At 49.6% G+C, this 12122-nt stretch overlaps 1 protein-coding gene across 2 annotated transcripts in view; it reads left to right on the top strand.

The window, feature by feature from the left end:
• The window catches only part of ACOX1 (acyl-CoA oxidase 1), a 29676-nt gene extending 18067 nt beyond the window's left edge, over window positions 1-11609 (top strand). For both annotated transcript variants that reach the window (XM_049770778.1, XM_049770773.1), the window contains exons 5-14: window positions 1662-1781; window positions 1900-2015; window positions 2705-2874; window positions 5267-5429; window positions 6089-6279; window positions 6489-6668; window positions 6752-6857; window positions 7075-7218; window positions 7340-7546; window positions 9730-11609. In XM_049770778.1, coding sequence (XP_049626735.1) covers window positions 1662-1781; window positions 1900-2015; window positions 2705-2874; window positions 5267-5429; window positions 6089-6279; window positions 6489-6668; window positions 6752-6857; window positions 7075-7218; window positions 7340-7546; window positions 9730-9780 — 1448 coding nt within the window. In that variant the 3' untranslated portion in view covers window positions 9781-11609. The remainder of the gene's footprint in view (window positions 1-1661; window positions 1782-1899; window positions 2016-2704; window positions 2875-5266; window positions 5430-6088; window positions 6280-6488; window positions 6669-6751; window positions 6858-7074; window positions 7219-7339; window positions 7547-9729) is intronic.
• The last annotated feature ends 513 nt before the right edge of the window (window positions 11610-12122 follow it).

The raw sequence follows: 12122 nt of genomic DNA, 5'->3' as shown, positions 1-12122 counted from the left end.
AAACTGTTGATTACATGCTCTCTTGAGCATGTTCATACAGCTTGCAAAGGATCACTTTGTAGAAACACATTGTAGATGTGTAGATCACATGTAGAAAGGATCACTTGTGTATTCTGCTTCTCGTTTTTTTTTCTACTTATATACCCATATGTCAATATAGTTTCTGTAGTCTTTGAAGTAAAATTAGATTTCCCATTTAGTCAGGCCTGTGCACTGTCAAGCATTTGAGGTTTTGTTGTTTTTTTCTTTTTTTGTTTTTGTTTTTTTTGTTTGTTTTTTGGGTCAAACCCGGCAGTGCTCAGGGGTTAGTCCTGGCCCTATGCTCAGAAATTGCTCCTGGCAGGCTTGGGGGACCATATGGGACGCCGGGATTCGAACCAATGATCTTCTGCATGAAAGGCAAATGCCTTACCTCCATGCTATCTCTCTGGCCCCTAATCAGAATATTTTTTTTTTTTTTTTTTGGTTTTTGGGTCACACCCGGCAGTGCTCAGGGGTTATTCCTGGCTCCAGGCTCAGAAATTGCTCCTGGCAGGCACGGGGGACCATATGGGACGCCGGGATTCGAACCGATGACCTCCTGCATGAAAGGCAATCGCTTTACCTCCATGCTATCTCTCCGGCCCTAATCAGAATATTTTTAAAGCAGATTTATTTCCTACAAATTCTGTAGTGAGAAAAATAGTGGCTATCTTGGCTCTGACTTAGTGTGTCACATTATTGAGCATTTTAATTGTGGCTGGTTAACTTGAGGACAATCTTTATGGAGACACAGACCAGTATGCCAGGGCTTAATCCTGACTGCCCTGGGATCACTGCTGTCGGGGCTGTGGGGACCATGTGGAAATCAAGCCTAGATCTATTGGCAAGACAAGAGCCCAGTCCCTAGACAGAATCTGTTTTCCAATTGAATTTGGGTTTTTGGGTCACACCCGGCAGTGCTCAGGGGAAACTCCTGGCTCCATGCTCAGAAATTGCTCCTGGCAGGCACGGGAGACCATATGGGAAGCCGGATTCGAACTGATGACGTTCTGCATGAAAGGCAAACACCTTGCCTCCATGCTATCTCTCCAGCCCTGAATTTGGGTTATTTTAAATATGATAGACTTGTGACTAGTGTTCACTCTTGGGTACCGGGCACCCCTGTGTGGCCTTTCCCAGCTCTCCTGGGTATGGTTCTTACACCAACAGCAAAGATAAAGTGAATCAACATTCAGATGATTAGCATAGACTTTATTTATGTAAATATGTGAGAAATAAGTAAAACCACCTGGGCCTTTGACACGCAGGACATCTCTCTGGCCCTTTAAAGCTGTTTTTGAAAGGAAAGGATTGATGGCAAATCCACATCTTTAATGAACTCTGATCCTATGCTAAGTTTACGTACATGCAATCAAGGGATGCATTCAATTTTCTACTTTGTTGGTGTTTAGGCCACAGCTGCTAGTACTCAGGGCTAGTCTTGGCTCTGTGCTCAGGAGTGACCCCTGATGTGTTCAGGAGCCATTCTAAGGTACTGGGGGTTCGAACCAGGGTTGTTAGAACACAGTGCAGGGCAAGTGCCTTACTCCCTGCACTCTCTCCAGACTGCTCTGTTGTTTCTGTCCATTGAGATATAAGAACGCTTATTCACTTGACTCTTGTTCTCCTTGTTTTTGCAGTTGGGAAGACTTCAAATCACGCCATAGTTCTTGCCCAGCTCATCACCAGGGGCCAATGCTATGGATTACACGCTTTCATCGTGCCGATTCGTGAGTTTGGCACCCACAAGCCTTTTCCAGGTTAGGACTCTTCTTCTGAGGTTGCCGTCAAAGTTAAACCAATCACTTTCCCTCTGAAAAAGAGGAGGAAGCTGTTATCAGTCTAAACACCTCCTGGCTTTTACTTTTACCGAGGTAGGTATTACAGTCGGAGACATTGGCCCCAAGTTTGGCTATGAGGAGGTCGACAATGGCTACCTGAAGATGGACAATTATCGCATCCCCAGGGAGAACATGTTGATGAAGTACGCCCAGGTAGGTCTAGACTGGAAGTAGAAAGAAGCAGGGGCTAGAGCGATGGCCTTGCATATGACCAACAAGGGTTCAGTCCCCGACATCCCTTACGGTCTGCCAAGCACCACCAGGAGTGACCTTAGTTTCTTTTTTCTTTTTCTTTTTTTTTTTTTTTGTTTTGTTTTGGGGCCACACCCACCAGCACTCAGGGATTACTTTTGGCTCTGCAATCAGAAATCACTCTTGGCAGGCTTGGGGGACCATATGGGATGTTGATATCGAACCCAGGTCTGTCCTGGGTCAGCCACGTACAAGGCAAATGCCTTACCACTGTGTTGTCACTCCATGCCTAGGTGTGACTTCTTAAGTGCAGAGCCAGACACAGACAACAAGGAAAGAAAGTAGAAGCAGGGTTGTCCTGCGTGACAGTCTCATGATGTTGCTCTTGAGAAGGGAAGGGCTTGTTTTCACTATGGATGCTGCGTAGGACAGTGAGCTCAGCAGCATCGGCATGCTCAGGAGCGCGGTTCACTGGCCCCGCTGGCCTCACAGCTTAGCTGCACCAGAACCACGTGGGCAGGATAGCTTACGAACAGGGGGGCAGGTGGGTGTTGAGAAGCACCCCAAAAAGCATGCCCAAGTATTGGGAGCCAGGCCTCTTGGGGATCCCCATGTATGAGAAAGGAAGCATCAGTCCCGGCTCTTTGCAGGTGGAGCCTGACGGCACATATGTGAAGCCAGTGAGCGACAAGCTGACATACGGCACTATGGTATTCGTCAGGACCTACCTGGTGGGCTTGGCTGCCATGTCTCTGTCCAAGGCCTGCACCATCGCCATCCGCTACAGCGCTGTGCGACACCAGTCAGAAATCAAGGCAGGGTAAGGGGCAGCTGCTGTGGGTCAGGGCTTGGTGGGCTCCCTGGGCTGGCAGCAGAAGCTACACGACACAGGCACTGCATAGAGCCTGCTCCTCTTTTTTTTTTTTTTTTTTTTTTGGTTTTTGGGTCACACCCAGCAGCACTCAGGGGTTCCTCCTGGCTCTACGCTCAGAAATCGCTCCTGGCAGGCTCAGGGGGACTATATGGGATGCCGGGATTCGAACCACTGTCTTTCTGCATGCAAGGCAAATTCCCTACCTCCATGCTATCTCTCTGGCCCCACCTTCTTTTTATTTTTTTATTATTATTTTATGGCTTTTGGGTCACACCCGGCAGCACTCAGGGGTTACTCCTGGCTCTGCACTCAGAAATCGCTCCTGGCATTCACAGGGATCATGTGAGATACTGAGATTCGAACTACCATCCATGCTGGATCTGCTGCGTGCAAGGCAAACGCCCTACTGCTGTGCTATCTCTTCAACTTAAATCACCTCCTTTTCTTTTTTTTTTTTTTTTGGTTTTTCGGGCCACACCTGTTTGATGCTCAGGGGTTACTCCTGGCGAAGCACTCAGAAATTGCCCCTGGTTTGGGGGGGGGGGGCATATGGGACGCCGGGGATCGAACCATGGTCCTTCCTTGGCTAGCGCTTACAGGGCAGACACCTTACCTCCAACGCCACCTCGCCAGCCCCTAATCACCTCCTTTTTAATGTAGTGAAAATGTTTGTTGTAGTCCTGTGTTCCAGCCATGAAACCTTCAAAGCCTTGAAGGCAATTTGAAATTCTTATTGTTACCAGTTGCTAAGCTGGATTTATTAGGAGTGGCCTTAATCTGGGTTCCCTGTGTGTGCTCTGGGCCATAGTTTCCACTCTCTTTTCTTTTTCCTGGGTATGACTCCAACATATCATTGTTCCAGACAGATAGTATAGAGCAGTGGTCCTCAAACTACGGCCCGCGGGCCACATATTGCATTTGTTCCCGTTTTGTTTTTTTAATTCAAAATAAGATATATGCAGTGTGCATAGGAATTTGTTCATAGGTTTTTGTTTTGTTTGGGTTTTTGGTTTTGGGCCACACCTAGTAATGCTCAGAGGTTATTCCTTGCTATGCGCTCAGAAATCGCTCCTGGCTTGGGGACCATATGGGACACAGGGGAATCAAACTGCGATTAGTCCTGGGTTAGCTGCGTGCGAGGCAAATGCCCTACCACTTGCGCCACCATGTCAGCACCTATAGTTTTCGTTTTTACTATAGTTCGGCCCTCCAATTGTCTGAGGGACAGTGAACTGGCCCCCTGTGGAGTTTTTGTTTTTGTTTTTTTTTTGTTTTTGGGTCACATCCAGCAGTACTCAGGGGTGACTCCTGGCTTCACTCTCAGAAATCACTCCTGGCAGCCTTGGGGGACCATATGGGATGCCGGGTTTTGAACCACCATCCTTCTGCATGCAAGGAAAACGCCTTAACTCCATGCCATCTCTCCAGCCCCCTGGCCTCCTGTTTTAAAAGTTTGAGGACCACTGGTGTAGAGGATAGGGTGCCTGCCTTCCCCATGCCAGCCTGGGTTCAGCCCCTAGTACCTATAGCACAGTGGGGTGGCCCCCCCACCCAAAACACAATGGATTTTTTTTTTATTGTTGTTTTTGAGCCACACTCATTGACACTCAGGGGTTACTCCTGGCTATGGGCTCAGAAATCGCTCCTGGCTTGGGGGACCATATGAGACGCCAGGGGGGATGAACCGAGGTCCGTCCTAGGCTCGAGCTCAAAAGGCAGACACCTTAACTCTAGTGCCACCACTTCAGCCCCCAAAACATGAATGAAAACCTTGTCAAATGTTTGGCCTCTGTCAAAATTTGACCTCAGATATTGAACCCTTCACTTGCGTTCTTCTCCGAAACTGTGATTATAGTACAGATTGTTAACCCTGTACCTAGTCAGACCTTGTTTTGGAGTGCTGTTTGTGGTGTGGACATACCTGGGTGTCCTCAGAGGATGAGCCCAGCCTGACTCAGAGGCCCCTGGGTGTGTGGCTGAATCTAGGCTTCCTGCTTGTAGAGCCTGCTCTCCCACTGATAGACCATGTTCAGCCTGCCTGCCTGCCTTCCTCCAGTGCTTTAGGGTGTTGTTTTGACCTGTGTCCTCGTGCAGGGAAGACTGAGACAGTGAGGGGCTTCACGGTGGGCCCTGGTCTTCATTGCAGACCGTGCAGTTAGGACTGTCTTTAGATCCCACGGAGGATTTGCTGCTCGTGAGCCTTTGTGGCCTTGGGCAGGTCCTGGAGTCTTTATTTTCCCCTTTTGAACTGGGGTCATCTTGAGAATTGGGCTTGTTATTTCCATCTGTGTGTAAACTGGAATCTCTGTGTTCACTTTTATTTCTCTGTGTCCTTCAGCGAAAAGGAACCACAGATCTTGGACTTTCAAACCCAGCAATACAAACTCTTCCCACTCCTGGCCACGGCCTATGCCTTTAAGTTTGTGGGCTCATACGTGAGGGAGACCTACTTGCGAGTCAACGGAGATATCAGCCAAGGGAACCTGAGTGAGCTGCCCGAGGCATGTGTCTTTCCTGAAGGGGATGTTCCTGCTTCCTCTTGGTTGGGGGAATAGTCCAGAAAAAACATTGGGCATCCTTTTTTTTTTTCTTTGGTTTTTGGGTCACACCTGGCAATACTTAGGGGTTACTCCTGGTTCTGCCCTCAGAAGTCACTCTTGGCAGGCACGGGGGGGGGGGGGGGGGGGAAGACACACCATATGGGATGCTGGCATTTGAACTGGGGTTCGTCCTGTGTTTGCCATGTGCAAGGCAAATGCTGTACCGCTGTGCTATCGCTCCAGCCCCCACATTGGGCTTTCTTTAGGTATTGTATTCCTATGTCCTTGGAATACACTGTTATACTGATTAGAAGTAGACCAGGGACTGGGAGGGTGCTTGTATGTGACCCATATGGGTTTAATCTGAGCTCCCTGTATGGTACCCCAAACTCCATCAGCAGTAAGCCCAGAGCATCGCTGGGTTTGGCCCCAAAAACCAAAAAAATTGGACCAGAGCAGAAGCTAAAGTGTGGTTTGCATCGTGGCTTCAGAAGTTCTGTGCCATCTGTGCTGGTCCAATTGGCACAGCTCCCAGGGAGTGCAGGGGTGTTGGTGACTTGGGGGAGTTGGGCAGGCAGGAGCAGCCTGCAAGGTCTAAACACTCCTACACCTGCCCTCAGCTCCACGCCCTGGCTGCTGGCCTGAAAGCCTTCACCTCCTGGACTACCGTCGCTGGCATCGAAGCTTGTCGCATGGCCTGCGGCGGCCACGGCTACTCACACTGCAGCGGGCTCCCCAACATTTATGTCAACTTCTCCCCAGCCTGCACTTTTGAAGGCGAGAACACTGTCATGATGCTGCAGACGGCCAGGTGCGTGTCTATCCCCCATTGGGTCTCCTGCCTCTGCTTTCATTCTTGGGGGGCCAGGGAGACCAAACCTGCGGGGGAAGGCCTATGCTCCGCTCTCCTCAGTAGTTGTGCCCTTGTCCCAGGACAACGCCCTCTCGGTCCTGGGGAGTTGGGCTCAGGGGGCTCCTGACCTAGTGCTCCCCTGAGAAGGCAGCCCCCGTGTTTTCCAGGTTCCTGATAAAGAGCTACGAGCAAGTGCGCGCCGGCACCCTGGTGGGTGGCACCATGTCCTACCTGAATGACCTGCCCAGTCAGCGCATCCAGCCACAGCAGGTGGCAGCACGGGCCTCCGTGGTGGACCTCAGCAACCCTGACAGCCTCATGGATGCCTACAGGCTCCGGGCGGCAAGGTGTGCATCCGCCCACGCAGGGGGAGGTGGTACTGAACGCTGGGGTTCCTTGCCTGAGCACCTACCTCTCTTCTCCCTGACAGGTTAGTAGAAGTTGCTGCAAAGAACCTTCAGGCAGAAATGAGTCACAGAAGCAGCAGGGAGGTGGCCTGGAACCTAACCTCTGTGGACCTCGTTCGAGCAAGCGAGGTGGGCCCTGGCTCTCAGTCCAGGCAATGTCCCGTCTCTCCTTCAGTGCTCATATCCACTTCTTCTTCATTGCCCTCGACCTTCACTATTCCACCCTCATCATCCTCACAGCCCCCAGACAGTAAACTTGCCCCGTCCCACCACCCTTGCCTGCCGCCGCTATCCTTGCCTTCTGTGGTCACTGTTTCTCACAGTCTGGTCTTTCTTTTGTGTCCAGGCACACTGCCACTATGTGGTGGTCAAACTCTTCACAGAGAAACTCGGCGAGGTTCAAGAGAAGTCCATCCAGGTGGTGCTTAGGAACCTGTGTCTGCTGTACTCGCTCTATGGGATCACCCAGAAGGCCGGGGACTTCCTGCAGGTCAGGGGTGCTCTGTTTGCTCTTTCTCCTTTCCCATAGGAGACAGTTGGGGTGTACCATAGCATTGGATGTCTGTCTGTCTGTCTGCCCGTGTATATACTTGTCTGTCTTGACCCTTCAGGGGGGCATCATGACAGACTCGCAGATCACCCAAGCACACCAGCGTGTCAAGGAGCTGCTGGCTGTGATCCGACCTGAAGCTGTGGCTTTGGTGGATGCGTTCGACTACCGGGATATGACTTTGGGCTCTGTGCTCGGCCGCTATGACGGGAATGTATATGAGAACATGTTTGAGTGGGCCAAGAACTCCCCGATGAACAAAACAGAGGTAACTCCTGGGTCCTCACCTTGGCTCTCCATCCTCTCCTGGGTGCTCCCGACCACACTGACTTTACTTGAGCTACCGAAAACAGGTTTTCATGCATGTGCTTTCTTCATAGTCAAGAAAAACAATTTTTTCTGACTCTTGGACACACCCAGCTCTGTGCTTGGGGCTCACTTCCAGAATTGCTTCGAGGCTCACAAGGTACCAGACATCAAACCTAGGGCTTCTGCACACACAGTCTGCACTCTAGTCCTGTGAACTGTGTCCCTGGCCCCAGCAATTGGAATGTTTTCAAGCCTAGAGTTGGGGGTAGGCATGGGTGTAATAGCGGCCGCCTGCCACAAGTGGGGAGACCCTGGGCCTGCTGGCCAGGCTGGTAGGTTTGGATGGTGCTGAGGATCGAACTCTGGACCCATACATGCAGAGCATTCACTCTGGCCCTCTGAGCTATCTCCCTACCCATGAAAAGCTCTTGGGGTACAGTGTAGCGTGTTTCTACTTTGGTGATGCTTGTCCTATAGTATGTGGCCCTGAAGGTTCTTCGATGCCAGGGCTGCTGTGAGCAGCAGGCTGGCAGTGCCCAGAAAGAGTCTCAAATGAAGGTGGGTGACAGATGGAGGTCAAGGGCCCTCCATTCCTTTCCTCCCTTTTCTTATTGAAGTACTTGGAGTGGGGCCGGGTAGGTGGCGCTGGAGGTAAGGTGTCTGCCTTGCAAGCGCTAGCCAAGGAAGGACCGCGGTTCGATCCCCCAGCGTCCCATATGGTCCCCCCAAGCCAGGGGCAATTTCTGAGCACATAGCCAGGAGTAACCCCTGAGCGTCAAACGGGTGTGGCCCAAAAACCAAAAAAAAAAAGAAGTACTTGGAGTGGGGGGCCTCAAACCCGTGAGCTGTGTTCACCACAGGAACCACATGATTTAGCCACCAAATTTGCTTTTTTTGAGTTTTCTTTGGCCAGTTGAACAGACCACATTTGTCTGTGCTCAGAAGCTACTTCTAGCTCAGTGCTCTGGCAACCAAGCATGAGTGCTGGGAGCAAACCCAGGCCTCTGCAATGCAGAGCCTGTGCTCAGCCCCTTGAGCTCTCTCCATCTCCTCCCCTAATCTTTTTCTAATGATTTTGGAATCATTTTAAGAATCAAATAAGGTCCATATAATTTCTCAATTAAAGGTGTGCTGTGATCACACAACAGTACAGCGGTAAGGTGCTTGCTTTGCCTGTGACTGACTCGGTTTCTAATCCCATCACTACACAGGGCCCCCTGGGCTGTGTCAGAAGTGATCCCTGGGCCCGGAGAGATAGCACAGCGGTGTTTGCCTTGCAAGCAGCCGATCCAGAACCTAAGGTGGTTGGTTCGAATCCCGGTGTCCCATATGGTCCCCCATGCCTGCCAGGAGCTATTTCTGAGCAGATAGCCAGGAGTAACCCCTGAGCACCGCTGGGTGTGGCCCAAAAACCAAAAAAAAAAAAAAAAGTGATCCCTGAGCTCTGTGCCAGGATTAAACCCTAAGCACACCCCAGATGTGGCCTAGAAACTGGAGGTAGGGAGGTATGGAGAAGATATGTTAAGAGTAGAGAAATAATACAGGAGTTTAAGGTACTTACTTGCCTGGCATTGAACCCACCCCAGTTTGACTCCCAACTCCACATCTGATACCCCAAGCACTGAGCACTGCAGAATCTGTTTCAAAAACAGAGGAATCAACTACTAGGGGCCAGGAGATGACTCCGTGCTGGAGTGAAGTTTTGTAGTCAGTAGCCTGGGTTTGGTCCCTGGCACAGCCTGCCAAAGAGCACCCCCAGGTCCACAGGGTGTTACCCCATACACTTTTCATTAAGTGTTCATTCAGGAATTGGGCAGTGTGACTTAGAAGTAGAGCATATGCCTTGCAGGTGTGTACCCTAGTTCTGTAGTCTGGTGGTCTGATGCTCTGGAACCATCCCAGGGCTGCACAGATTCAAATTGGGCAGCTCTGTGGGGTCAGAGACACTGGCCTGTGGTGCATGACCATCTGCTTTTGGAATCTAGCACCCCTGAGGATCCCCCAGCAGCACCCGCAGTGGTCCCTAAGCACAGAGCCAGGAATAAGCCCCGGAACATTATCCTGGAGTGTGGTCCCAAGAGCCCCTCAGAGATCTTCGATTGTGCACGTTCCTTTCCGGTAACTCCTTTCCCTCTCCTCAAGGTCCACGAGTCTTTTCACAAGTACCTGAAACCGCTGCAGTCGAAGCTCTGAAGCAGCGGGGCCAGACCCCGCCTGCCGCCACAGACCTGTACCAGAACCTTGATTCGCTTCGGATGCTCTCGAGCCCACGAGAGAAGGACCCCTCTCCTCTTTGATAATTGAAGAAAGAAAAAATTTGAAGAGATTTCAGAGATTAAATGAGAAATCAGATATGTTTTAAGTGCAATTAGCCATGAAAGAGCCCTCAGACCTGCGGAGTGCGGCAGGTGGTTAGCGGGACTTAACTACCGAGTAGTTAATTGTTCTTACACCTCAATTGCTAATCACCGGCTCTAGACATGTTCTTAAGCACTTTTTGAGCCAGGTGCGCACCTTCTCTGCTTTCTAGCTATGTGGCTTGCCCCTAGCCCATGGCCTGGCTACAGAGCAGGGTGAAAGAACAGGGCCTGATGCCAAGAACCTCATTCAGGCACTCTCTGGGTCCCAGTGCTGTCACCCCCACCCCCACCCCCACCCCGGGCTGGTCTCTCTTCTTGTCTTCCCGGTCTTGCTACCATTTTCCCAGGGTGAGGGTTTCTGCAGCACAGGCCTTCTGCAGGGTCCTTCCCCAGCAGTCAGGAAATAGTCTTCCATTCCAGGGTCTCTCTGGTGGCACAAAACCTCCCTTTGTCCCCTGCTGCTTGGGAAAGGATTAGGTAGCCAAGTCACGGCTACATCTGCCTTCAGGCAAAGGAAGGGACTTCAGCCTGTGGATGCCCAAGGAACCAGCAAACAATTAACTCTTTAAGGACTCTCTGTCAGGGCTGTGCCTACTTGATGGCCATATTATTTGGATTTCCTGGAATAGTCCAGGCTTCAACTAGTCTGTCATCTTGGCATAAACCATTAAGAAGCTTGCCAATTACATTATTAAAAGCTCTGTTTGGGTCAACTTTATACCTATGAGTATTGCAGAAACTTTTCAGAAAATACAATCACTGAAAGCAGAGCAAAAGAAAGCAGTTAGTTCCATAGAATCTTATTTCTTAGCATAGATTTGGCTTTGTATTCAGTTTGTTTCTAAGAGCTTGGTAGGAATTGCAAAACTGTCCTTACAATGGAGATCTAATTTGCACAATCACGCTATACTTAAAAGTTTCATGTATACCTCTTAATGATTTTTTTTCTTAAAATCAATGCTATACAGCGCATGAGTTTGACTTTTTCTTTAAGGCCTTTAACTGTGTCTTGACATTGTCTCATCAGGCCACTTGTCCTAGACTCAATGTTTATTATAATTTAGTGGAAATGCAGTTCCTATCTTGGGGCCTGTCTTAATTCAGTCCCTGTGGAACTGGTAATACAAGTCCAGCAGAAATATTGACAAGAAGCCTTAATATTTTCAACTGATTAATGGTGTTAAGTTGATATAAACAAAAAACAGCACTGTGTTACTCCTATCAGGATATATTTGGACAGTAGCTTAGGATCTTGGAAATAGAGACTTACCTTAAATTGAGTGGTCAAGTGCTTGACTCCTAGATGAATGTCTGAGAACGTTTAAAATTTACATCTACCTAACTTAGCTGTGAAGATGCACACTTGACCCTCGCAGGTTTGAGTAGCAGATGATGGACAGTCTCTTCCTCTACACCTTGAGTTTTCTTTCAGAATGAAACCAAAGGAGCCAGCGCCATACTGCAGTGGGTAGAGTGCTTTCCTTGAATGCAGCTGATCCTGGTTTGACCCCTACTACCCGAGTTGGTTCCTTGAGAACCGCTGGGTGTAGGCAAAATAAGTAAATAAACATGACATTTGGTACTAATTTAATTGACATGAAATGTTTTGTCTTGAACTCATTCAGTGTCATTAAAGAATAAAACCTCAACTTGTGCCGTCAACAGAGGAGTGCCACATAAGTTTCTATTATTATATGAAGAATTTTAGGATGTGTATCTTTGATCTCGGTAGCACCAGGAGATGGTGATGGTCCCTGCGGTAGCAGAGACTGGGCACAGCTGTGGAAACTCCTTTGCAGGATGACGGCCCTTTTTTGGGAAAACCAGACTGCTTTCTGTTTTTTGTATTTGGGGGGGGGGTCACACCTAGCAGCCCTCAGGGTTTCCTCCTGGCTCTATGCTCAGAAATCGCCTCTGGCAGGCACAGGGGACCATATGGGATGCCGGGATTCGAACCACCGTCCTGCATGAAAGGCAAACGCCTTACCTCCATGCTATCTCTCCAGTCCCCAGACTGCTTTCTGATTGCTGTGTGGCTACAGTTATTTGTATGAATTTATTTTTTTTGGTAAGCCATTCTCGAAAATACTTTTTGAACTTCAAAATGATGATATAACCAGAGCCATAGCACAGTGGGAAGAGCATTTATTTGCCTTGCATGCAGCTGATTCAGGT

Source organism: Suncus etruscus, chromosome 1 (genome assembly GCF_024139225.1).
Source record: "Suncus etruscus isolate mSunEtr1 chromosome 1, mSunEtr1.pri.cur, whole genome shotgun sequence".
In the NCBI taxonomy this organism is placed as follows: domain Eukaryota; kingdom Metazoa; phylum Chordata; class Mammalia; order Eulipotyphla; family Soricidae; genus Suncus; species Suncus etruscus.
This window is presented reverse-complemented; position numbering and strand designations above follow the sequence as displayed.